We start from the raw sequence: 24,025 nt of genomic DNA on the forward strand, positions 1-24,025 counted from the left end.
GAATACTAAATAAAAATCTGTTTAATGGCAATCAAACGGCTGGCACTAATATACTGTAAAGCTTCTATAACCGAGATATAACAGAACTGTAGTATTAAACAAAACTCGGTCAACTAGTAGTTTACTGGTTTTATTTTTCTTTGAATTGAACTGATCAATTGTGCTGTAATGCACTGTACTATTTTATGCCCTTCACAACGTTATTTTTTATAAATGCACCCATTGACCTGGACACTTGTAATTTCACAAAACCGTGTCTCCTGCTCTGAACAACCCCTGAGCGTTGTGTTTGTGTGCGTGTGTGTGTGCGTCGGTGGGCAGTGGGTAGCCCTCTGCCCTACTTCCACCGAGTGATGCTGCGCCGAGAGGAGGAGCAGGAATATCCCAGCATGCCCTCGTAGCCGGCGACGGATGCCACCGTCGCCGCAGCGCGCGCTGCCATTTCCAGCCGCGCCAGCCGGAGTCCCCGCGGAGCGCGTGCGAGCGTGCGTGCGTGCGTGCGAGCGCGCGAGAACCGCTCCTCCACGCCCCGAGTCCCGTCGTCGGACGCGGAGAGGGGGGGTCCACTGCCGCCCGGAGCATGGACCCCCTGTCGCAGGCGGACAGGAACCCGCACGCCTTCGGCGGCAGGCTGTACGCGCTGGGAGCCGCGGGCGGAGAGGCGAGCGGCCGGGACGGAGCCATGGGAGGCGGCGACCCCCCCGGCGGACGAGCGGATACCGAGGAGCCGCTGGAGGACAAGCTGAAGGGTCTCGCCTTCCGGAAGCAGATTTCGTACAGGTGAGTGGCGAGCGCCACAAGGTTACGGCAAGGTCTCGCCGATTCGTACAACAAAACCGAAATATTAGCGCAAAAGCCCCCAACGCACTGGCGTAAACTAGCGTGAACGGGCGTTCCAGACCACGGTGGGGATCCTGCATAGAGGATTTTAAAATGCGACCTGTCCCGGCGAGGCGGGTGACAATGACGCGTCCGGCCGCGCTTTTGTGTCGGGGGCTCCGCTTTTGTCTTCGCACCCGCGGGTCGTGTGGCAGCGATTTCACGTTCGGACCTTTCTCCCGGACAACAACAAGCCGAAATACCCTAAACGCATCCAGGCGTCTGCTGCGTGTGTGTGTGTGTGTGTGTGTGTGTGTGTGTGTGTGTGTGTGTGTGTGTGTTTTCAACTGCCAATTGACCAACAAATGGACCCTCTGAGAGGAAGCAGTAATGTCGTGTCTGGTCTCCTGGAGCCTTCTGCTCTGCACTCAGACACACTGTCAGTGGAAAATAACTGGGCTCCAAAAAAAAAAAAAATTAAATAAAAATTAAAATTAAAAGTGATTCCGAGCGGTTCTGCAGAGTCATGTCAGAGCACAGGCCCGGACGCCGCGACACGCAGCGCTTGGGAGGTGGGCGAGGGACGTTGGGACAGGGTGAGCGCTGTGCCAACGTGCCCCGGGTTGAGCAACTGATCTAAAAAAAACATGTAATAAAATAAATAAAGTTGCACCTACAGTTTCTCAATATCCAGACCAAAGTGTGGATCGCTTGGTGCGCGTGCAGTTTCTTTACAGACAAAGCTTGACAAAAAGGGTGGTAGTAGCCTAGTGGGTAACACACTCGCCTATAAACCAGAAGACCCAGGTTCGAATCCCGCTTACTACCATCGTGCCCCTGAGCAAGACACTTAACCCTGAGTGTCTCCAGGGGGGGACTGTGCCTGTAACTACTGATTGTAAGTCGCTCTGGATAAGGGCGTCTGGTAAATAATGTAAATGTAAATAGCTGATCAAAACCGTCCACTTCTTCAAAGCCGTCGTGGACGCCGTCGGAATGAAATTGCCGTTCGGTAGATGGTATCTAGGCAGAGTCGATTAGCACTTTTCAGGCTCTCGTGTGAATGGAGTGTTTGTTCCTAAGACAGGGATAACTAGATTAGACCCGAGGCTGGGGGAGAAGAAAATGAAAAAGCCGTACGGGACACAGCGCTCTGTTCTTTTTTTAATCGTCCGGCATGTGTCGGGACAACCAGCTCCTCTAGGTTTCTGGCAGCTGCTGTCCATCCATTTCGAAGCCCCCCCCCGACCTTGACCTGGTCACCACGCCGGCCCGCTAGCCGCCGGCCCTTCGGCCCCTTGCATCAGTGCCCGCGGCCCTCTGACGTTCTCGCAGTCTGAAAGGAACGCCGATTCCAGACCGTTTGCTGTCGTCTGCTGGAAAAAAAAAAAAAACACGAAACGAAAGCAAATCTTTGAAATTGAGACTGTGACCAAATGAGACAGTGAAACCCGTTCTGTGTCACCCTCCCAGACGCTTCCCTGTCAAGAGCCTCACACCAGCCAGCGGTGGCAGATAAAGACGTCCTTGTACTGTGGTCCACAGGCGTCCTCACACACTTTTAAACAGTTAACCACAGTTCCAGTTGTAAATGTGAACCGCCTCTCCTTATCCTCCCGTCTGATGAAAAGTTATTTGATTCTGATGTACGAGCAGATCCGATTTAGTCCGATTCGATTCGACAGCAATTACATGTGAGGTACCAGAGAGAATCTGCACAGATAATTAGAAAATTAATAAATGCAGTCATGCAAACGAAGTGGTAAAGAAAACCACAAAGGACGTCATTTATAGTTATTCATATTATTAGGCTTTTGGTTTTATTATAAAAAAAAAATACCCTTCTCTTAGTGACAATGGATCACTGACAATGGATATTTGATAATAAACACTAATAATAATACATTTCATGGCTTCAGCCTCTTGAGTAAAGTAGTTTTCCAGTTTTTATGGGTGAACGCTGAAAGTTTGGCAATTCTATAGCTCGCAATTCGATTAAAACGTTGGTTTGATAAGTGATGGGACGTTCCTATGCGCGCCGGTATCTTCTTTAGTCATCTTTAGTCATGGTTAACAAGCTTGGTTAACCATGGTTAACAAGCTTAGACGAGGGTACCAACAGAAGTGTATTTATTTTATTTAGCCACCTTTTTTAGTCACTTTGTCACAGGCGCTCGGCTCGAACGGTACAGTCACTGTCAGTCAGCATGCAATTTTAATTCCAAGGACCTGCTTCCGGTAGTTACACCGTGATCCACGCGGAGCTCTTATCTTATTAAGTAGTCTGTAGTTCTGCTTTGTGCTTGTGGATGAAGAATTGCGGTTTATATGACACACGTGTGCTGACGGATATTTTTGATACAGTTGATGTGTGTGTGTGTGTGTGTGTGTGTGTGTGTGTGTGTGTGTGTGCATGTCCCTTGCTTCTCTGCAGGGGCATTGATCATGCATGCCTCCCCTACTCTGACTCATACACACCCCGTCCAAGAGTGTGTGGCTCTCGCATCCTGCTCTTTCTGTTTCCTCTGGACCTTCAACGTCCTCTCCTATTTCTCACTAATATCGGGTGTGTTTTGGGTGTGTGTGTGTGTGTGTACGTGTGTGTGCGTGTGGAAGAGAGCAGGAGGCCGGGGAGCTTATTCTGATTTGGGTTGTGGGACCAAAATACTTTTTTTCTTTTAATTTAATTGAAGCGAAGGACTGAAATGATGGAAATGTATAATATTACTCTAATGGCTCTAATCTGTCCTCAAAGATGGCTATTTGGGGTGGCTGGAGATTAAAAGCGATAAAACTCATCCATTCTTCTTTAACTCAGAGGTGGTTGTTTTTTTGTTGCATGGTAATGTGGTCTGATGAAGCACATTAAAGAGGATTAAGGCTTTTTATGTTCGTCACAGAGTTTCTTCTTATTAGTTATATTGCTGTAAGAGGCTTTTCCTTCTCCGTCACCGTCAGCTGCGTCCCAGTGACTGGACTTTTTAAGATTGTCATTGTGAAACACTGCAGCACAGCACATGGTGACACAGTGAAACGTGTCCTCTGCTTTTAACCATCGCCGTCGGTGAGCATGGGGTCACATGTGCTTTCTCTATTTGCCTTTCTGCTGGCAGAGGTACACTTTTTGCAGAGGTACACTTCTCTCTGCGCCTGGCACTGTGGCTGTAGGGACACCTGCCGCCTGGCCTGCTGGACGTGAGAGTCACTCCATCACGGAGTCATTCCTTGCCGTTCCTCTCCCTCCCGTCTGTCCATCACGGCATCTTCACACGCTGTGCACCTCTTGCCTCCATCAGAGCATTTGTCTGTATTGTCGACTCAATGCAATATGACAAACAGTAATAAATGTGTGTTGCACTGTACTAGCTTTTAGACATGGGCAGAAAACGTGCGTTATTGGATGTGATAGCTGGCTGTTACATTGCATTAGCAGTTTAGCCTGTGTTCCTAAGCAGACATTGCTAAAACAATTTGGTAATAATAACTGTTGGTATAAAAAGAACAACATATAGGTCCTCCAGAAAGCAACATACATTCAGTTTGAAATTGACCGTGAATGAAACTACCTGGCAGGGCAATATGGCAAAAAAAAACAGATTTACAGCATTTACCAGACACCCTTATCCAGAGTGACTTACAGTCAGTAGTTACAGGGACAGTCCCCCTAGAACAACTTAGGTTTAAGTGTCTAGTGACACAATTGTAGTAAAGGGGGATTTGAACATGGGACTTCTGGTTCATAGGTGAGTGTGTTACCCACTAGGCTACTACCACCCCACCCACTATATACTATCCCATCACAATCAGCGATCTAGATTGTATAATCGCCCAGTCATTGTATATTTTACCTAAAATGTACCTAAAGTACTGAAACAAAAGTGAAGTGATTGTCACAGCACATGGTGACACAACAAAATGTGTCCTCTGCATTTAACCATCACCCTGAATGAGCAATGAGCAGCCATGCTTTGCTCAATGGCACCTCTGTGGCACCTTGGCGGATCGGGATTCGAACCGGCAACCTTCTGATTACGGGGTTGATTCCTTAACCTCTAGGCCACCACTAGTTATAAATGTCACAAGGAGTTTTTTTTAAGTCTCAGAACAGTAAGGAGATCGGCCAGTGGACCAACCAACAACAGGAGCTGCGCAAGCATAAGCAGTTCAGTTAATATGTCTTCGACTGACTAACCTGTCTGCTTCGCCAAATTATATAAAGTCAGTTTTGTGCATGTGTCATTTTATGCACAGCCTTTGAACAGAATTGAAAAGAAGACTCAAAAAGTGCATCAATGACATGCAGTCAGAGTATAAGGGCAGAGTGGGCTCGGGTCATCTGGCTTTTATTTAATCTTTTCTTCTTTGGTGTGCCATACAGGAGACACGGGAGACGCAGATCCTGTGTACAGACGTCTCAGACACACTCGCTCTGACTATTAATGGAGTCTTGATACCTGCAGCAGGTGTCTCTCTCTGTCTGTCTGTCTTTAACATACGCACACACACACACTCAGCGTCCACACCCACATTTGCATACATGCATAATTAAATGCATAGTGAGATGAGCTTAAGGCTACTACCGCAATAGGGTAACACGCTCGCCTATTAACCAGAAGACCCACGTTCAGACCCAGAAGACCCACTACCATTGTGTCCCTGAGTGAGACACTTAACCCTGAGTGTGTCCAGGTGGACTGTCCCTGTCCCTGGGTGGTAGTAGCCTAGGGGTAACACACTCGCCTATGAACCAGAAGACCCAGGTTCAAGTCCCGCCTACTACCATTGTGTCCCTGAGCAAGACACTTAACCCTAAGTTGCTCCAGGGAGACTGTCCTTGTAACTACTGACTGTAAGTCGCTCTGGATAAGGGTGTCTGATAAATGCCATACATGTAAATATAATCAGTAAACACGAGACAGGAATACATGGAAAACCTGGCCCAGAGTGCCAGGAACAGTTCGGGCCATGACATAAGCCTATATCTCAATAATAATAATCAGGCCCGAAGTCCTAGTGTGCCACCATCTTGGAGCTGATGCACTGATCACCCTTGACCAAATTGTAATGGCTAGATGGCAGTTTAACCGATTAGGATGTTCCTTGTATGCAGAAGCCAGGACCTATCAGAAGTGGACCAATCCAGTGAACTGGCATTAGGCTCATGAAGTGCATGCCTGTGCTGACAGAAAGGTGTTACATACTTTATCACAGTTTGTTGTGTATGGTCATGAGAAACGGACACGTGAGCATCAGAAGTGCACCGTGGGGCTACTGATGGCTGGGTACCAGATACCACGGCATACTTCAGAGTGGCGTCCATGACTGGATGGTTCAGGACTGTTTTGGTGGCAGCTGAATATTAGTTGGTGCTAATGGTGATGTTTTACCTGCTCATACATAACCAGCCAGGAGATTAATGTCAAGCCTTTTTTAAGTAGGTGCAGTGGTGGGGTGATTCCCCTTGGTGACCCATTAGGGCTGGAGTGGAGTGTCATTTAACTGATTGCTGAGTGAGTGTGGCAAGCCTGTGTAATCCGACCTGCAGTAAAGTAGGAGCTTGTTCTCTGCCGATCACTCATTCATACCACCGTGCCTTTTCCCCGGCTTTTGCCACGTCACTCAGTCATAGAACATGAGTGTGCCGTATGTGCAACATTTCAAAATTTCCCAGCTGATTAACGTAAACGCAGCTCTCATCGTGCGAGGTCGTGTGCTCTCACAGCAGTTTCTAGCATTCGCAGCTCGAGAGGAAATGAATGTGGCCCTTGTCTCAGGATTAGCCAAGGGAATAACGAAACCATGTGAATATACACTGGAGCACCTCATTGCAAATTTCCATCCGGGCCGATCATCTCCGAGGAGCCACTCATACACTAATTATAGCTCGTCCCTCTCTCTCCAGCTGTGGTTTGGGAGGCCGTGTGTGTATACGCCCATGTGATCGCTTGTCTTGCCCACCGTGAGTTCCCGATAGCTCAGGGTTGATGGAGCCTCGTTTAGGGAATGATTAATTCAATTAGGAAGGCTCAGGTGGAAAAGCAAAGCCTTCCTCAATAAGGTAGCGAGCAGAGCAGGGACATACGCAGCATAAATAAATGCAGGTACTCTACATGCATGCAGATATTCAAATCTGGTATTTTGAAATGTAAACTATATTCCTGATTAAAATATTAAAATTCATTTTCTTTGGTGATGAAGTAAAGAAACTATGCACAGTAATGGATTTAGTAAGGGTGCCCAGACGTTGACATGGCACTGTGTACATATTGACGATTTTTGTTCACAATTTTTAGGAACTAACTTTTCTTATTGCGCAGATAAACAGCTTCCCAGTCAGCATGTGACCAACCTCCAGTGTTGAAATGGGGCTGAACTAATGGCAGTTGGAACACGCTTGAAAGGAAATTCAGTTTCTTACAAATTGATAAAATTAGTGAAGCATGTGTTTGGGGGTCTGTCTGATTTACTGAAATAAATTGCTACAGGATAAAAAAAAGTACTGCTGTGTCAGGATTCGGTCCGGTAGGGGACACTCTGGGTTCGGGAGTTTCTTTTTCCTCCTGTGCTACTATGATTCCTGGTTTTTCTTCACCTGTGTCTGCCTGTTAAAAATTGCCCTGTTTGTGTCTTTTCGTCATTGGGGCGTTGTTGATGCTGTTCACCCTGCTGTGTGATTGTGTATTATTAAAACCCCTGTCTCGTGAGTTGTGTGTATGCGTCCTCCTTCCTTACCATGTCTGGCCACCGTGACATAACGACCCGAACAGATTGGGATGCAGCTGACGCCGTCCCGCTGATCTCCAGAGAGCCGGGAAGACTTGTCCCTGGCCAGTGTAGGCTTCATGTTCTGCAGGGTCCGGACGCGCCCTATGGGTTTTCCATGTGGTCAAGGATGCCTGCCCAATGGTCCGAAGACGTGCCGAAGACTGACTGGAGCGACGGGCGCCTGTGGACGGGGGACAGGTTGCCGGTCCCTCACAGATGAGCCCTACTTTGGCTCATACCTGAAGCTGTCAGTGCAGGACAGCCACCACTCATCTGTATGGACTTCCTCCCTCCATTCATGGAGTCATTTTCAGTGGCACCCCAAGAGTTGTGCCTGGGGGTGGGGGGGTACTGTCAGGATGCGGTCCGGAAGGGGACAATCCGGGTTCGGGGCTCAGACTGGAGTTTCATGTTCTTCCTGTGCCACTGTGATTCCTGATTTTTTTCATCTTTGTATTCCTGTATAAAGCTGCCCTGTTTGTGTCTGTTCGCCGTCGGGTCGTTGTTGATGCTGTTTACTCTGCCATGTGCGTTGTGAATTAAATCCCCTGTCTTGTTGCGCGTATGTGTCCTCCTTCCTCACCATGTCCGGCCACCGTGACATGCTGGCTAGTTATCTGTATCCTGAGGAGGAGCTAACTACCCACACATTCCTGTAAATGAACATTAATGTCCTTTGAAACAATGCCCCTTAGTCTTTATAACATTACATCTCCCGCAAGGGGCTGCATTATATTCATAACTCTGTGCATATTAAGTCCCAGTGTTTTCCTGTTATAACTCATCAGATTGGACCACAGCATGGAACAGACACGAGCAGGCAGAGCCCCCTGAGAACAGGGACACGACCAACTCATTACAGCAGAGAGAGGCAAGGGAGAGAATCCCTTGCTGTAATTTTTTTATTTTTTTAAGTGTCTCTGCTCATGTCATCAAAGGATTTTCAGGCTCTTTATGTTCAGATTCTCTCTGCCATTTAATAGGAGAGAAAAAGGGTGAGAGAGAGAGAGCGGTATTGTCTCAGAGACCTTCTACATTTAGAGGATTGTGTTCTGTAGGTGTGTAATCTAACAGCCTTTCACCACGGATGACATGGAGATGCAGTTCATTGCTTTTCATTGCTGGGCTATTTTCACCAGATGGAAGGTTGGATATGAGAGAGATGCATGCTCATGCCCCTACACACATACACACACACACATACATACACACTGAGAAGGGTTAATTATGGAGGTGTCAGTAGCCAACTCCAGAAAGGGGCTGATCCACAGCCGTGAGTAGGCAAGCTCTCCCACACAGTTCCAGTGATGTTCTTTATCTTTCTTTCTCTCTCTCTCTCTCTCTCTCTCTCTCTCTCGCTCACACACTACACAGATTTAATTTATTTATACATATTCTGTTCTTGACTCTTAATTTGCAGTTTCATCTGTAAACTTGATGACACGGTTACACAACATAGTTCATGACAATCTCTGGAGAAACTGCATTTGTCACTTGGTGCTTTTTGGTGAAGGAGGAGTGTGTTGCGCTGTGTCCGGAATTTGCGGTCCTGGTTTTCAGCGTGTGGTTTTGTTGTGGACGGGCCACGGGGGACGGATCCGCATGAGGAACAGCATCTTCCTGTGATTGTGTGTGGTCGCCTGTGTTGGCCGTGACGGCTGTGTTTGAGGTCATGCTCGCTGTCGGGGGAAGGACGGGCGGTCCGCGGGGGGTCTGGGGCAGCAGGATCCAACCCAGACACACCGATGCTGGTGACTCGAGATATGAAGAATGTAAAGGGTTGAGCGACATGGAGAACACAGGAGAAAGAGAGAAATGGACATTTTGCTTTTAGACATTTAGTACACAAACTGACATGAAGGAACAAATTAACCATAACATTTATAAAACCATAAGTTTTTTTTTTTTTAAAGAAAAAGCTATTGCAACACCATTTAAACAACAAAAACTAAAAAACTCAAATAATACTATACTAGTGGGCAAAATGAGATATCAAGAAAGAAACATAAACAACACAAATATTATTCATACAAGAATAAAAAAACAACAGTTTCTTTTAGCCTTTGTATTTCCAGAAAACCCTAAACCCTAAGATTCCATGACTCGTCAGTATTCAGTCTCATCATAGTAATTCAGTCTGCTGGAGCTTTTATATATCGCCCCCTTGTGGTCTCCCACTGTATTAATTGGAGGGCCAACTGAGTGAATGAGAAAGTGAATACAAATTATGTATCCAAATGAGTTGTTGGCTCATTTTAATGCTTGCATCAAAAATGTGTGTAGATTACGTGTCAATCAATAATCAGTGTATGTGAGTAAACCGAGAGGAAGAGAAAGAAAGAAATGGGAAAATGGTTGACATGAAGACTTGTGTGTGAGGTGTTTCACCCACTGAACCTGTGTTCTTCGTAGTGCTTCAGAGTACTAAAAGATAGGAGGAAAAGGAGTGGGGGGAGGGGGGTAGCGACTGAAATATAATAAAACAGCAGAAGAGAGAGGTGATAAGTAGGATTGCGAGGAGAAGAGACGGCAGGAGGAACGAATGCGAGGGAGCGGAGGAAGTCACCAGGCAGGACGGGCACAGTGTGCTCAGCTCTCCTGAAGAGTGGAGGACAAACTAACGCCTACACTCAATATCTCCACACAGATGGAGAGCAGTGAGGAGAGAGAAGGTTTTATTCCAAACACCTACCCTCTCACCTTTGATTTTACCTGGATTGTTGCCGACGTTGGTCTCGCTGCTGTGACCACTGATGAACGGGGCCCTGGGTGTTTTACATATAAGGTAGCTGTTTCGAATAATGTGAGCAGAAGGGATAATAGAAATGTAAGACAGGAGCAAGGAGGACGAGGCAAGAGAATGAGAGATGGAGATGAGGGCTGGGCCAGGGAGAGGGAACATGAGCTCACGGGCCACTGGGGTCTGTAATCATTAACCTCTCGCCGAAGTGAAGATCACTCTCGCACGCGCTGCTCTGAATTAGACATCTGCCAGCAAATTAAAGTGCGCAGAACGGCACGTGGCATACTGTCTTATGAACCCCTTTTCACCTGCCTGTCCCTGTGTCTCTCCATTTTTGAGATCTGCCTCGGGGGGAAAGAGAGCGTAGCAAGTAGGGAGGCAAGGATGCCAAGCCCAAGCGGCATGGGAGAGAATCGGTGAAAAAGACATTATTACAGTTTTTTTAGAGAAAAGAGGAAAGGGATGGGGAAGGGGAGGAGGGAGAGAGAATGCCGAAGGGAAGGATATATGAACACGCCCCCTCTCTCCTACATGTGAGTGGGTGGTTAGGGAGAGGAGAGAATAGTGAAGTTTGCGAAGGAGAAAAACAGGGTGGGATGGATGAGTAGATGGATACTGAAAAGAATTCCTGGAAAAAGGATGTATGTGTGTGCAGCAGGACAGGGCTTGACGATTCGTCCTAAAAAGATATTAGATTGATTATTATTCCTCAATGAACGATGAATTAAAATTTTGTTTAATCATGAGCAGGCGTCACACACACATTATTTACTAATTGAACAGTGCTAAAAAAGCCACACATTGCATAAAGCCACACTTTGCAGTGGTGGCCTAGCGTTTAAGGAAGCGGCCCCATAATCAGAAGGTTGCCAGGTCAAATGCCGAGCCGCCAAGGTTCCACTGAGGTGCCACTGAGCAAAGCACCGTCCCCAAACACTGCTCCCCGGGGCCTGTCATGGCTGCCCACTGCTCACCGAGGGTTAATGGTTAAAAGTAGAGGACACATTTCGTTGTGTCATCGTGTGCCGTGCTGCAGTGTTTCACAATGACAAAAACTTCACTTTCACTTTCTTTCACAATTAATATGTTTTGCAAATTACATGTTAAAGGTTACATGTACAGCATTTATCAGGTTAGAGTTGTTTCTTGACAGAATCAATTTAAAATATGTATTATTTTAGATCATTATCATTTGACCAGTACCAGTATTCATATACATATGAATATAAGGGATATTTATATAATACACCGTCCAACTCAAGTAATAGCGTAATTGCTATTCTAAATGTACATCCCCACTGATGAAATAAAAACCGATCCATGTAAAGAGCAGTCTCTCTATCCCTGCGAACAAATAAACCCTGTGAGCTTAATTCCGCTGAGCACTGGCTGCGCTCGTTCACTGCCGTTCGTCTACCTCCTGTCCAATTACTATAATCGGTCGAATTGGAAAAGCGGGGTTTGAAATAAACATGGGTATTCTACAGGTCCGCATCTGCAGCGTGAGGAACATTTGGCAGTTTCATTCAATTACTCTGTTGATTTTTTTTTTTCTGCTTTTTCCCGGCATTTGGTTTAACATGTTTAAACATGGGATTGTGCCAATGTGCATCATGTTTTCGCTTTGGGCAGATAATATTGATTATCAAGGTCCCGTGGTGGCACTGAGGTCCTTGAGCAAAGCACCGTCCCCTCACTCTGCTGCCCGGGTGCCTTTCTTGGCTGCCAAGGCTGATGGTTAAATGCAGAGGACATATTTCGTTGTGTCACTGTGTGCTGTGCTGTGTATCTCAATGAGAAAAATAATCACTTTTACTTCAATTTCACATTCATATTGATCAATATCCATTTTTAATCTATATTGACTGAATTGACAATGACTTTTTTGGAATATGTCCAGGACTGCACTACGCTATATATAACAGTGCCTTGTTCCTCCCATTCCATGTCCCTGTGAAGGATTACAAGTTGTATTTTCACTTGTTCACAAGGTATCATCTTACCTTAAGATCGACATTTTGGAAACTGCAGCCTCAAAACTTCGCTCTGTCATCGGTAATCAAGCTATTGCTAATTGTGAAAGTAAATTAGTTGTGAAATCCTTTTTAAAAGCCCTGTCCTGTGTTTTTGTGACCAGCGTTAACCCAGTGCCTCTTCTCACGTGTGTCACTCTGGGTTTGTTCAATTTAGCAGAAATAATATCAAATGCAGGTGACGTACGATCCCGCTGCAATCTGACGTCAACTGCTCTGCAGATGTATCTGAGGGACGGAATGACTTTTCCTTCACTTCCTTCACACCGTGTCCCTTGCATTCTTTCGGTGGGACAGCCAATGAAGAATGACTCTGCGTTTCTATAAATAAGCCTTTTTGGGTTCGGTGGAGGGGGTTGCGATGTCAGCGGTGACCTCCCCAGGGGACGGGGGGCTCGCTGGGAGCAGTTGGTCGGGGGGGACAGCTGGTTTAAGTGAGTGAGTGTGGCGAACGCGGAGGCAGAAAGTGTCCTGGTTTAATGAGGTCTGATGGCTTCGGTGGCTTTTCCGAGCCCCAGCGCAGCTGCTCTCGCCGACACCCCCACACTGGCACCGAAAAAGAGAGAGGGGGGGGAGACAAAGCGAAAAACGTGGAGGGGGAGACGGAGAAACAGAGGTGGTCAAAGGGAGGGAGAACGAGCGAGAGGCTAAATTTAAATGGAACTGGAAGGAAGTTTGAATAAGGTTACCATGACAACTCTTTCCTGGCTTCACCCCCCCCCCCCCCCCCCCCCCCCCCCCCCCACCTCTGTGTCCACCGTTTCCACCTCTTCCCATTGACCCGATCGTGACAGGCATGATGCGTGCACGGGAGTCTGTGTGATGGGTGTGTGTGTGTGTGTGTCGGTATTTGCGTGTGTGTGTGTGTGTGTGAGCTTCGCATGTTTTTGATGCTTTCCTGCCATTGTCACTGTGTCTGTTTGCTGTACCCATTTGTCGACAGAAATGTTTCCATCCCGTATCTCTCTTTCTGCATTAGACACACTCGTACGTACCCAAACAGTCCATTAAAGATCACACAGGCAAGGAACTCATTCTGTTCTGCTGTACATCTTTTTTGATAAGAGGCTCGGTCCCTGTTCTCAGTATCATACGTATCTGTCATTACATTTTAAACTGGAGCTGTGAATCTCAAAAATATCAAGACTTCTTTAAAGTTAAAACGTAAGCAGGATGTCGGACACGAGACCAACTACGCTGCATTCAATTCTGCAGGAGAAAAATATGTCTTCCTGTTGGAAGGGCAAGTTCTTTCATGAAGCCTGTTTGGGGATTATGAATTATGCAGTTGTCCAGAGGGTATCGTGGCTAAAACGTGCTTTCCTTATCTATAATTGAGTCTTTAAGACATTTCAAGACACAGTTTTCAAACTGGTGCTAAACATAGGGCTTGTTAAGTAAAGGCGTCTTCAATATTTGCCCAAAAAAAAGTAATTATTTTGGTATGTTGGTAGTTATATGTATCTTGACGAAGAGAAACTATCCACCCTTTTTGTTGCTGTGTAATTATTTCTTGTCACCCAGCACATCTTTAACAATGACCTTAAAATCCACATTACCGCCTCCCTCTGGATGATTTGAACCCGTGCGCATCTATTTGTCACATCCGCAGCCATCATTAAAGACATCATGCGCACACATCATATATTTATGTTAATCCTGAGAACACCAGCGAACCTACATTAAAGTGAAAGCAATTGTATTTGTCACTGCACACGGTGCACACAACAAAATGTGTCCTCTGCTTTCATCACCTTTGGTGGGTGGGCAGCCATAAAATCCACCTGGAAGCAGTGTGTGGGGACGATACCTTGCTCAAGGGGACCTCAGTAGCATTTTGACCCTGCTTCCTTACCTACTATGTCACCACTGCCCCATGCATAGCACATAGCAGTTTGTGTAGTATGAACGGAAATATACGGTGACCTCTTTATCAATCAGCACAAAGCAGTGCACAGGTCTCCCTCAGGCCCTGAAATGGTTAAAGAATTATCCCCAACTGTGTCCCAAAGTAGTTTGGGAACACCAGACTGGATCCCACCACCCATCTCTCCACATTAACTGTATCAAACAGCAGTCGCGTTCCAAATCCGTCCGGAGGGCAGGTGTGTGAGCCCGGGAGGGAACATAAAACCTGAGCTCCCCAACCGTGAAGGGTCTATAGTGGGCCTCTGGGGGGACCCACATGCAGTCGGCACCACCTCACTGAGGGGAAAAGTCACCGAAGCAGCGGTGCTGGTTCCTGTCACAGCTGTGCTCTGCTCCATCTTTAGCGTCACATACTCCCTAATGACAGTCATTTACCACATGTGTGCTTGCACACCAGAACAAATGCTAGAAAGAGCTTTTGTGCATGTGCGTGTAGAATAAAACAAATATTAGCAATCTATACAAATGTATCACCATGTGAAAAGTGTATCACCATGTGATACATTCATTTCATTTTGCCATTAGTAAATCATTTGGCATGAAAACCTTAATTGAAGGACAGAATATTAAATTATGCACTTTGATTCTTCTGTTCTGAATTATTTTGTACTTTTTTTCCTTTGCTGGCTTGGAAAATAACTTAAAAGTGTTCTGTTATTGACTTGACATTTACTGTACATGGATTACTGTTTTTTTGTTAATGCGTATATGCGCAGTAGCTAAAGTGAAGTCTAATAAAAGTAAAAGTCCTTCATTTCAATTTCTACTTGAGTAAAAGTGCTAAATTATTTTTAAGTATCAAAATGAAAAGTACAGTGATTTATTGAGGCCTTAATGTCTAATTTTAATTTACTGGATAAATAAATTCATTTTAGGTCAATTTTTGACATCCTTAGTGAAATGCCATTAATTACATTTATTTAATAACTATTAAAATGATCATATATTAATAATGGCCTACGCATTTGAAAAGTCTGTAAATACGATCACATAATTTTTTATTGACCTTTTAATGCAGTAGAATTAAAATGAAACTCCAGAATCTGTGCATTTCGCATGCCAAAATGAAAAAGAGATGCCATGAACTGATAATCTGTTTGCATGTTTGGTTTGGTGGAGCTGGGTACACGCACAACTTTGATTTTTCATCATGAAAAGTTAAAATCAACAACCACACCCGCACACTATACACTCATCAACACCACATACTCACACCACGCAGACGCACAGTGTCGGATTGCAAATACCGGACCCAGAACACTGGTAAAGGAGGGAAACCAGATGCAGGGAATCAGGAAGGGGCGGGGCCTGCACTCAGTGGACGCTAGACGTTGGGGCGGACCATTTCATTTTTTTTCCCTTATAGATTGAAGTACACAGTCTTGGTTCTTTGGTAATGCCATGTAAAAATGTTCAACAAATATTTTTGACTTATATTTTCTTACCTTTGGGTCTGTATTCAGGCATGCACATGCATAGTACCAGAAGTCACATTTTTGGCAGAAGGGCAGGAATGACAGTAGCAACTGTTCCCACGATGCTTATGGGGCAAATTGGACAAAGTTTATTGCATTTATTGTTGTACATGTGTACATACATTTTGAGGCTCAATGTATCATTCTAGATTCATGTGCATGTGCACTGTCACTTTTTACTTTCCTGCCATCAGGCAAGAGACTCAGGACAATTCACACACGCACATCACGATTCAGGAACAGTTTCTACCCCAGTGCCATCAGGCTATACAACACATAGTATGCACTTAAATTATGCACAAAATATTCTTATGCAACTTATATATATTCACCCTTCTGTGACTTATTATTTATTGCTGCTGCACTTTGTCTTCTATGTCTTCTATGTATCATGTTCTATGTTCTGTCTACGTGGGAGAGGTTTTCAAGTAAGAATTTCATTGTGCTCTGTACGCTGTACTTTGTACATATGACAATAAACTTCAACCTCAACCTCATGTACTACATGACTCATTTAAATCTTGAATGATACATTGAGGCTCAAAAATGTTTCCTTATAAATCAATAAATCGATAATACAAGCTGGAAACGGAACTCATGTGTTTCATTGCAATGGCTGGTATCTCATGGCCCTACTTGGAGCCACTTGATGGGTAAGTGAGAAGCGTACAGCGCATTAGTAGATGGAGGGTTTCGGCACCCACTGGCGGAGCGGCGTGACTCTGTCAGCTCGGGGGAAGTCTGACGTGCCAGGCGAGAAGCGCGTCCTTCAGCGGCTGCTTGCCGACCACCCCCCTCCCCACCCGGCACTCAACGGCGCTGCCGATGCGGCCTGACCTAGATAGAAACGAGAGGGAAAGTGTGGCCTTGGCAGCGAGTACAGTTAACTCGCTCCGTTATTGTGTTTTTCGCTTAAGCGCTGTGAGTGCTGCGCTTTTGTGCGAGAAAGGGAAACAGGCGCGCCGGAAAATGCCGCTTTTTTTTTTTTTTTTCTGGCTCCGGCTGCTTTAGCGAGGAAACTCCCTCTGAAGGCATTGATGAGTCAAGGTGTTTCCTCACAAGGTGCAGTGAGTAAACTTGGCCTTGTTCGACTTTGCACTGTGGCGTGTAAAGTAGGCCCCTTTATTTATTGAGTTCCTTCTCATCTGTCAGCCTATCGAACAGGTAACCTCAGAAGGCCTCGGACAACGTCTTCATGCAGTGTCACTGAACGATGACATCACCACACTGGCGACACTTCGCACACAGCATTGATTGACAGGTTGTGGCCCACACGGTCCTTGGCTTGTGGTTGGGCCATATAACGTGTCACATTGTGAACTGGATCCACGTCTACATAAACATAAAGCCAAAGGGTGCCAGAGTAAGGTGGTACTTAGTGAGATTGTTGCTGTCGGCGGCTTCACGGAGAGTGATGTAACGAAAAGCAGTTTTCGCCCCTGGTGGGATCGGATGACACTGCGCTCTATCTGACACCCGTCCAGGAGCCTCCTGCTCAGGTAGCAGGCATCAGATCTCCGCTGCCCCTTTGCACCACATGTAGTGTTTCAGGTGCTGGCTGCCCGGAAGTGTGTGTGTGTGCGTGTTCTCAGCCACTCGGTAGCAGGGGGTGATGTCACCACCGCTGGAACATGCAACGTGGCGTGTGTTCTCTTGTCCGTCTGTCCCGGTGAAGAGGACTTAGAGGCTCCCGGAGGCCGGCGGAGCGGAGTGGAGGAATGGAAGGATGTTTAGGAAAGAGAATGTGAAGGGAGGAGGAGAGAGGAGAAAAAGAGCAGCGGGTCGAGGCAGGAAGCACAAAGGCACCTGGATCCACAGGCTGCTGGGCTACAGGTGAGTGCTGGGACAGTGAGGTTAAAAACTTCACTTCCTTAATGACATCCAAAGCTGCCACTTTCAAGACTGCAAAATAGTTCCTACATGTTCACAAATTTCTTGCATCATATTTGGTGCTAATGTTCATAGTGAGGCATTACAAGATATTATATGTTTTTTTTATAATTGATTTGTCATAACCTAGAGTAAAATACAATATTCTTTAAAAATATGTTATAGTATCAAAAAGAGTTGAGAGGTAAGTCCCTTTTTCAATTGGCAAAAGGGAATGTTAGAAATGTGGTCTGAGCCCACGCCTAGAAACAGTTTAATTGCCAGGAAGAAAAAGACTGTGAAGACAGAGATTACGATCCTGACAGCAAGAGGATACTGGGAAAAGAGCCTTTAAATACGTGGGCAATTCTGTGTGGGAGTTACTATGGTAACTTGCAAAGGGTGACATTACTGAAAGGTGTCAGGGGAGGAAGATGAGGCATCCATGCATGCACACACACACACACACACACACACACACACACACACACACACACTCAGAGCTCAGTCATGTTAAGACAAATTGTTGCAGAGTTCGTAATAATTGATATTTAATTAAATGTGCATGAGCATTCGGGCATCTGGGATTGTTTCAAACCCAGCTGATTCCTCCATGTTATCTCTCTCTCTCTGTCCTACCTGGCCAAATGTAACTGACATGTTGCTTCTTACGTACCTACATGCTCTTAACTGACGCTGGCCTAAATGTGAAGCAGAAGCCGGCCCTGTTTCTTTTCACTTAGCTAGATTCATTTCCAGAGAAATGCCTTCCTGTTCGCTCATTTAGTGTTTGGCTGTGTGTGTCTGCACGTGTATAAATGTGCTATTTTCAGTATCCGTAAACAGCTTTGAATTTTGTACCGATCTGTTGTGGGAGCGAGGATGGAACATCTCAGAAATGTTCAGATCAATGAAATTAGTGAAATAGATTGATTATTTATGCACCAGGAATTGTTGAACAGCTCTGAAAGCCATGCTAAATAACCTCCACCACAGAACTTTCAGATCTTACATTTAAGTTCAGGTTACAATCTCAAATTTGTCAATTTTTGCTGATGCTCAGCTGAACTCAGCCGATGCATCTGAGTGTGGACTCATTGTCCATCTTGACATCTTTATGTGGATAGAGATGAATGGCTGTGGCCGGTGCATGAATGGTGGCAAAGAGCATGATAACCCGGCCTCTATCCCTGCAGATCAGCTCTGGCCTGTAATCAGTTTACATTAATCTCCACCACTCAACAGCAAGCCCCGGTGGTAGGAGATGTGTGTGTTTGTGTGTATTCTTGGGTGCAAGAGAGCTGTGTAAATAGCTAAGCCGCGGCTTTAGTGTGTCATTTCGTTGAAGCTCACGCCCTGTACTGCTGGCTGAGTCTCCTAATGCAGTGTTAATTTTTTTCTTTCAGGGCGTGGACTGTCTGCATATGTATGTTTAAGTCTGTGTCTGTCTTAATGGACTAGGCTTTTTATTTTTGACTTTATACAGCATGTGTGTGTCTCAGTCATTACAATTGCATTATTCCACCATGTTATTCACCCCCATACTTCTATTTTTACCGATAGGCAAAAGGTGAGCACAGCCGGTATCATTTTACAAAGAGCCCTGGTAACCAGACCTTCCCTTCTGTCTCATGGAGCAGATAATTTTAGCCAGGGATCTGAAACTTTCAGCAGGGTGTCGGATGAACAGTGGAGCACCCTTTTCCACTCTTTTTTTCCCCCTCATCTACTGGTCGTGATGGTGGTTTGGTCCAAAGGCGCAAAGCCGGACCATGTGGCACAGACTGGATAGGCATAGTCTGAATCATTTGACAGTATGAATGAGTATTAGTGCCGGTAATGTGCAAGAGTGCTTCCGAATGAAAATGCAGCCTTCAGCAAGGTTGTTGTCCTGTGTCATGTGGACAGCATGTGAGTTGCATCAGTGTTGAGGTGTGCTCTGTTGCTAGGTGCTTTGCTATATGCAGTGGCACACCTGCATAAAATGTCTGCTACTGTTCATAGGTTACCTCAATACATTTAAGGTTTTGATGTTGGGGTGGTAGTAGCCTAGCAGGTAACACTCACCTCTGAACAAGGAGACCGCAAAATCACTGGTTCAACCCCCACTTACTACCATTGTATCTTTGAGCAAAACACTTAACCCTGAGTCACTTTGACTAAAATGTCAAAAATGTCAAATGTTAAAATGTTTAACAGGGTTCCAAGATTTTAATTAGCATTTGAACTATTGCTTGATCGCCGTCATTGTTAGGAAAGGTTATTCAGAATTCAAAGCTGTATAAATTTCCCAAAGCTGTATAGTCACACTTTCAGCATGACTTATCCTTGGGCAGTGGTGGCCTAGCGGTTAAGGAAGCGGCCCCCATAATCAGAAGGTTGCCGGTTCGAATCCCGATCCGCCAAGGTGCCACTGAGGTGCCACTGAGCAAAGCACTGTCCCCACACACTGCTCCCCGGGCGCCTGTCATGGCTGCCCACTGCTCACTCAGGGTGATGGGTTAAATGCAGAGGACAAATTTCACTGTGTGCACCATGTGCTGTGCTGCTGTCTATCACATGTGACAATCACTTCACTTTAATCACTTTAAAACTTTTTGTCGCTGTGTAACATACAGAACAGGTATGTGGTGGTATATTCTGAACAGACACTGCCATGCAGAACTGAACAGATTACATATTGCTTACTCATCCAGACTCCATGCTGTGAGTCAAGGCCTTGTCTGCACAATTGCTGCTACACACACACACACACACACACACACACACACACACACATACACATACAAACAAGCAGTTGTTCCATTCAAGACCAACAAAATGTCCCTTCTTTTACTGAAATTCCTTATTCCAATCAGTATGTGGACATTTAATTCTTACTAAGATATAAATACAAATCTCTTTGGCGTGCTGGCTTATTGAATTGCCTACAGAGTAATTGCACACACTTAAAACAACATGCACACACATGAGCACATGCACACTTACACACACACAAACAAAAACATACTGGGCCCTCGGTCAGGCAGTATCCTTGGAACGCTGTCTCAGCACTTGTCCTGTCTGTTTGATACCAAATGAAGCAGAGTCTCCCTTATGAGGGAATGACAATTTCCTGTTCTTCCAGCCAAGCAGACTGGTCAACAGATTGGCCCGTTGCATTCCGTTACTGGCAGCGGCTGGCAGTCTTCTCCCTGTGGTGACGTCTTTTATTTGAGCAGCGGAAGGGAAAATGTCTCTGCATTTAGTGGACATGTGGGCATTAATCCACTAATGCAGCCATGATGTACAGGTACGCCAAGAATACTTCCACCTCCCTTTAAAAATATTTGTGGAGATGGTGAATGATATAAACTCTTTAATTTTTTACACTGAAGCGTGCATCTGGGTTCAGAAAATTGTGGCAAAATGGGACGATGAGCTCACTACAAAGAGACCTGGTTTCCTTCCACCAAATGGACCAAATGGAATGTAGAGGGTTATGAGGGACTAGGTTACTGGACAATGACAATTTAAAGCTTTATAAATGAAAAGAAGAATCTTGAAGACAATATGGTATTTAATTGGAACTGAAACAGCAGAGTTACAGTAATCTTTACCTTGAAGATAAATAGAGAGAAGCAATATTTCCATGCCTACAAATTAATTGTCAGAGAGGCAGCATGCACATTGAGAATAACAAAGGGCCTAGAACTGAACCCTGTGGAACTCCATACTACACTCTGGTTTTGTGGCATGTATTTGCTTGATTTAAAGTGATCTAATTAGTAGGATTTTAACCAAGAGATGACTGACACATGTATGCCAAATAGCTTTTCTAGTTGAACTAATAGAATGTTTGGTCTGAAAAGTGGCAAAAAGGAACTAGCACAGAGGCCTGGTCATTTGTGTTAAAAAAAAAAAAAAAAAGTTACTGTGCTAGCACTTTTTCCAGGATTTTGGACATAAATGGAAGGTTAGAAACTGGTCTGTAATTTAATAAGGATTAAGATTTGATTTAATTAGATGCGGGTTTATAACAGCTGTCATAATTGATATAGGAACATAGCTAAATGCAAGTTAAGAATTGATTACATTCCGATCCTACATTTCCAAATTTAATTTCCAAAGATGCATATATTTTAGAATTGTTTCCTTCTGCAGTGATTGAGAATTTTGGAAAATATTACAGGGATCTGGTGCAGCCATAGATTATGTCTGAGTATTTGGTAGAAACGGCTGTATAAAGGAATAGAGGAGATCCCTGTGGTGGATTTTAAAAAGTCAAAGTCATCCATAGCTGAGATGACAGAAGCTTTGTGTTGGATTGCAATGGATTAGATGTTTCCAAAATTTGAGCCTGACAGGAATCTTGCCAAAGAAGGGAGCCGCTGAAGATGGCTAATCCCAAATTTGGCAGAAGTGATGGAAGTGATGGAGACCAAATGGAAGCGATTCTATGGTGAGGCTAAATGGAGAGTTTTGGCCTGAATTGTAAGAGCTATGTTTGATAGCAGCCTAAAAACCTAAATTATGCCAGGATTGCATGCCTACCAAAGCACTGCAGAGGCAGCTTGTTAAAGAAATTGTTCAATTTGGCTGAAAACATGTACTGGTGTATCTGCAGCCATGCTAGCTTTATGGCATACAGACAATGTTCATTTGATCTGTTCACCATCAACATTGCGTACAGCAGCAACCACAGCCTCCCAGACACTGTTCAGAGGTGTACTATGAACATTCACACACAAAAGAATATTAAAAATCAGGCATGGGTGTAGAAAGTTAGCTGTACTTCCAACATCAAATTCACAGACTGTCAAAACTGGGAGTGTTTGTGTTGGGGCAACACTGTCCTTTTTTGCATGGTTTTTGTATGAAGAGTTTCTTCATCATATTTTTTTTATCCTCTCTTTAACATTGGCATCTGGCTGTTTCCGCCCACATGGTGTGTTTGTTTTGTTATTTACACATAACTTTGTGTTTTTCACATGGGCTTTTCATTCTGGTGACTGGCTGCCTAGTGAAATTCTCCCGACTTCTGGTTTTTCTTTGATTACCTGATATTTTGGAATTTATTTTCAAAATATACTCTTTTTTTAAATATATATATATAGATATATATACTCAAAATATACACCAGCTTTCCTCTGACCAACATCTTCTCTCAGAGCATGGTAAGCAATACATACAGACACAAAATAACACAAGGATTTTGGGGCAGTGGTGGCCTAGCGGTTATGGAAGCACCCCCGTAATCGAATCCCGATCCGCCAAGGTGCCACTGAGGTGCCACTGAGCAAAGCACCGTGCCCACACACTGCTCCCTGGGCGCCTGCCATGGCTGCCACACACTGCTCACTCAGGGTGATGTGTTAAATGCAGAGGACAAATTTCACTGTGTGCACCGTGTGCTGTGCTGCTGTGTATCACATGTGACAATCACTTCACTTTACTTTAGTCTTGTCTGTCCCTCAGATACTCTCCTACAACACATTCTCCTCAGTCGGAAAAACACTAACCTGTCACTGTTGATCTATGTTGTGTATAGGAAGGCCATCTCACGTTCAGGTCTACAGCACCTGGCCCCAGTCCAGAGCCCCCTGCCTTCACTAAACAACGGACCCACCAAAGACATGCGTACCACTGTTGACTGGACGGTGAGTCTGATGTGCCTGATTTTTTTTCGTTTTTTTTTTTTTTCAAATCATTCTGTCCTGTAGCTACCAACAAACATGATCATGCGTACTATACTAGATTACACTGAGTAATAACCAATACCAAGCATACAGCAGAATAATACATAATTGCAGTATCATGGGCATTTGAATTTGGTTCATGTCCCATTTTAGTGCCTTTGATTGTAACCTGAACTTGAAACACAATGTCCTACTTTTCAGCAAAACCAGGGGCATTTCCTGAAATATTTAACCAAAAACTAAGAAATTAGGTTTTGATTTCTGAGGTTAAAGGTGCAATGTGTAAGATTTTACAACTTGAATACTCCATCCTATAAGAGTCAGTATCACCAGTATACAGTACACAGTTTTGTCTCAGCTCATACTATGAGACCAATTGAAAAATGAAACTGATACATAAACTGTTAAATCCAGCATCTGTTAATTGAACATTTGAACATTTAACATTTCAATGCATTAATGATATCTTTCTCTAACCATTGTTTTGGTTAATGTTACTCTGAAATTATTTTCTTCTTGTCAATGTACTTTATTTGTAGTTTACAAAGTAATAGCTCCCCCTACAGTAAGTCTCAATCTAAAAGGACACCTCTTCTGTCCTTTCCAGGTCTCCGTAGTGCTGTCACAAGGGCTGGTGGGCAGACTGTTTAGTTGTGGGTGGAGAAATAGGATGAAATGGGTGGGATTTGCAAAAGGAATGTGTTTGCTCTACAA

The 24,025-nt window shown here is 44.8% G+C and overlaps 1 protein-coding gene across 4 annotated transcripts in view; it reads left to right on the top strand.

The window, feature by feature from the left end:
- The first annotated feature begins 355 nt into the window (after nt 1-355).
- The window catches only part of dgki (diacylglycerol kinase, iota), a 48,836-nt gene continuing 25,166 nt past the window's right edge, over nt 356-24,025 (top strand). For all 4 annotated transcript variants that reach the window (XM_028954092.1, XM_028954094.1, XM_028954095.1 and 1 more), the window contains exons 1-2: nt 356-780; nt 23,164-23,272. In XM_028954092.1, coding sequence (XP_028809925.1) covers nt 581-780; nt 23,164-23,272 — 309 coding nt within the window. In that variant the 5' untranslated portion in view covers nt 356-580. The remainder of the gene's footprint in view (nt 781-23,163; nt 23,273-24,025) is intronic.

The sequence above is a fragment of the Denticeps clupeoides genome, chromosome 15, assembly GCF_900700375.1.
Source record: "Denticeps clupeoides chromosome 15, fDenClu1.1, whole genome shotgun sequence".
Lineage (NCBI taxonomy): Eukaryota > Metazoa > Chordata > Actinopteri > Clupeiformes > Denticipitidae > Denticeps > Denticeps clupeoides.